This window comes from Opisthorchis viverrini, assembly GCF_000715545.1.
Source record: "Opisthorchis viverrini unplaced genomic scaffold opera_v5_173, whole genome shotgun sequence".
NCBI lineage: Eukaryota > Metazoa > Platyhelminthes > Trematoda > Opisthorchiida > Opisthorchiidae > Opisthorchis > Opisthorchis viverrini.
This window is the reverse complement of record NW_008751827.1, coordinates 456,456-460,329: the sequence shown is the minus strand read 5'-3', so window position 1 is coordinate 460,329 and position 3,874 is coordinate 456,456. Positions and strand designations below refer to the sequence as shown.

At 44.8% G+C, this 3,874-nt stretch overlaps 1 protein-coding gene across 1 annotated transcript in view; it reads right to left on the bottom strand.

Moving 5' to 3' along the window:
- The window catches only part of T265_07431 (hypothetical protein), a gene marked incomplete at both ends in the record, with an annotated part of 5,450 nt that extends 4,378 nt beyond the window's left edge, over positions 1 to 1,072 (bottom strand). Inside the window, one exon of the mRNA XM_009172949.1 lies at positions 957 to 1,072. Within this exon, the coding sequence (XP_009171213.1) occupies positions 957 to 1,072 (116 nt within the window). The remainder of the gene's footprint in view (positions 1 to 956) is intronic.
- Positions 1,073 to 3,874: the final 2,802 nt, after the last annotated feature.

Here is a 3,874-nt window from a genome sequence, read left to right as displayed (position 1 = left end):
GGAAATGCAAATGCATTACCATTTCTACGGAACAAGTCGCCACATGTTCCAACCCCCAACCTGGAGGGCCAGGAGACTGTGTTCGTCAGACCTCTAACCATTGACCAACCTGGTATGAGAGACTCTGTGAGTGTCGCGAGACATTATCCAGTATAGCTCAATGGATGGCTGAGGTGCGCAAACCGTCACACCACGGTAAGGTCCAGTCTCTTCGTGACAGTTCAGCAGAACGACAGAAGGGCAAACTTCCTTCGGGCGTCGGGACTACTAGAGCATCGGTTACTAGTTGAATCGAAGGCTGAATCAGAGTTCAGCTTATCTGGATGTGAGGCGATGAAATATAGGGAAAATGAACCAAATGAGAATCCAAAAGAATCGTCGAACTCGAACCTTCAAAGACAATGGGGCAAAACGACCATTAAAATCACAGCTTGCGACCTTGATATTTGGATTGCTTCCAAATACACTTATATACTAGAAGCCCACCAAGGACACATCACAATAAGGCGAAACCAAAGCTCCGTGCTGGCTGCACGCTAGGTCCCAGAATATGAGCGTAGTTTGGAGTTCGGAAGGCCTATTTTCCACGACCTTGTGCAACTTAGAAGAAGGAGCCCAAGAGTAAGTAAAACGGTTAACGAGGCGAAAATAACGCAGATAATAAAACTGCAATTCGAGTATGGAATTTAACATTGACAGCCAGGAGTTTTCGAAGGCGAGATCCCGAACGTCACAATACTCAACCTTGAAAATTTGGTTTCGCGCGAAGGCCGTTCGTGGATTTACATTTAGCACGAAGGCAAGTTTCGGTATGTTCTTGCCGTTTAACGACTGCGGTTAACCAGAAAGGCAAGGGAAAAAATTGTGTAGTACCTCTCTATCTCGGCGTGGGGCGGTAAGCTTTTCAGCGTGAAGATTTGCATAAAAAGCGTTTAATATTGCTTTGAACTAGGTACTAGGCGGAATGAGGAGAACCCCCGGATGAATGCCATTCCATGCTGCAACTATCCAAAATAGGAATACTTTTGCCCAATAGACGTGTGTCATCTGAGCTTGAATATTTTCTTACCATGTGTTTGCTGAATGAAAGATGAAAAACACGTGGGACAAACCTGGTTGAAATGGCATATGTAAGTATTGGGTCTCCTGAGCGTTGACGATATTACAGGGGAAAGATATCAAGCGCCACGAGGCGCATTTTATGCTCCACGGATTTGAGGGTAGAACGATTTTCGTAACAGCTCATTGGAAACGCTCATCAATTGTTAGGTCCTTCTCGTGTCCAGAGTAGACGATTCGGGTTGCATATCCAAGAAGCGGTCTGAGGTTGGCCCCAAACAGTATTTCGAAGTTCATGCGATTAATACGGAAGAAGGTGCGCCGAATAATACGTAGAACGTTGGGTGACCTTTGAGCCGGTTTATCTTGGTACAGTAAGAAGGAACTATTTGAAGATAGCCAGGTTCCCAAATTCTTGTTGGAGTCCATTCTCGTGACGTCTTCTCATCCATTTCCCTCATGCACGACGAATACGTGCGCTTAGTCCCCTCCTAATAACAGTTGAACGCGATTTTCGTCATTCAGCGGAATTTGCTGATCCAACGTCTACTTCTGTGCAGCGTCTACATTCATTTGGATGGCACTTAACTCTAGGGTTTCAAGTCGTCAGCAAGTAGTAGACATGGATTTAAAAAAGCGTCCGGATGGACATTGAAGTAGATTTGAAACAGAAATGGTCCCGAAACAAGGCTTTGAGGATTTCTTCTGGAGACCAATGTCAAAGAAGAGTAGCTCGAACCTACCTTCACTCGCGCTGTTATATCTGATAGTAACATCTTGATCCAGGTAGGCTCGAATTTGTAGAAGAGCGATGGCTTTAGGATTTGGTTCATTATGACCGGCTGGATAACACCAACTCTGCTGATTCACCAGATCTGATGTTCCGGTTTCTCATTTTTCACCGCTGCACACTTTTTGTCATGTTTAAGGCAGGAAGCCTCTGTTTTGTGCTCCCTCGCTTAGTTTCTTTCCCACCACCTTGAAATCCCAACGGTCCGGGCTTGATTAGTATTCCTTCCAAAAATGCATGGTAGCTGTGCATCCATGCCCCTGCTGGTAAGTGATGACCATGCCTACTTTGGATAATGCCCATTCCATATGTCGCTGTCCCTTTTCCTACGCCTATGTACCCACGATCTCCGCCAGTCATACTTTTATTCTAGCTGTAACATTATAATCATACTTGACGGTATGCCTTCCACAAGTTGGAATATACACTATTATTGTTCTTATACTTGGGAGGCTCTATCAAATGCTTTTGAGAAGTCGAAAAATATGGCATCCGATATTGGCCCCTTTTCCTTAACTTGGGCTAAGCTGACCTTGAATACGAGTATGTTGGTTAAGAAAGAACGGCTAGAGAAAAATCCGGGTTGAACTGCAAATTTCAAGTTGTTGGTCATGAGGTGATCTAAGGTTGACCGGTTCAGAATGGGTCCCATCACCTTGTGCGGTGCACTGTTACGCAGCCTTTTCCAAGTACCGAAAACCTAAAATAATACGAACCGTTTTTCGATGGAAAACTTGGAGTTCAAATCTCCTTGTTTTGTTATTGTGTCTAATTTTTTCGTGGCTCATGTGAAATAAACCGTCTTTTGGTTGGTTCCTGCTTATCTGGTTGCCCAACTTAACCGTTGATTTGCGGACGTTTCGTCCCTATACGAACAGTCTTCGTCGTGCGCAACTGAGTGGTTAAAGGAAATCGAAAATAGTGAACTAAATTGAGAAACACCCTGCAGCGAGAATTTCCCATTGATCATAGTGAATCAAGCGGTTACACGTTATCATTCACAAAGTAAAAATTTCATGTGCGAAGGCTTTTTGAAACGCAAAAATACTCACGGGTCTTCTTGAAATTTCCGTAGCGTTTGTAATGTAAAGCAATTGTTCACAAGCCAATGCTAATTCGTGACGATTTTCTGTTAGAGGTGGTCACAATGTGGTCACACATGCTGTCACAATTTACCAACCCTCATCCGCTGGCTTCAAAAAACGCCTTTCCACATATCCCCATTCGAAAATTCCCTCGAACGCCACGTATATCCGATTTGCTTCGGCCGCCCATCCATCCTGCACCTATTCATGCACATCGTACCACACAATGCTTGTTAATTTTTATCCGCCACTATCCTCAACAGTCCTGATATTGGCGAACGTTTCTTTGGGGCTTAGCAGCAACAAATAGGTCCTGCCGCTTACCGCTCAAATTTTGGTGTCACAGTCCACACCGTCCAGGATTACTGTGATCTTCCCACTTGACCTTTGCCCATGTATGGAGAACATTTGTGTGTGCTTAACTGCCGTTTTCCGTTCAGCCAGGTTCTCTTGCGCTCTCCCTCCTCCTCCTAGCTTTTCCGAATACATGCTTGGTGTTGCTGATGGCGCAAGTTCCTAATCAGCTGAAAGAGGCGGGCACCGGACGTTCAATAAAATGAATGGGGACCCACATGTATTTGCCTAGAACAATCTAACTTGTGTAAACCACAAACTCGGCATGTTTGCTATCATGTGACTGCCTTAAGCCGCCTGTGATCTTTAACCATTTTCGTCTTTGTGTTCACTTATGCCATTTGTTTTTGGGTGATTTTTTGGCTAATTTTGGTCTTTTAATCCCCGTCTGCCCGAACAACTGTATTACTTAATCTCATAACATGGCCTCTGATTGGTCAGGATCATTTCTAATACTCCGTGGTTGGCCGCGACACGGTGCATGACCACCCCGCCAATTTCGCACGACTACCGCATAGACCGGTCACGACGGCTGCAAGACCATTATTGTGGCAAATTCCTGAATTTCGTCAGCTGTCACTGAAAA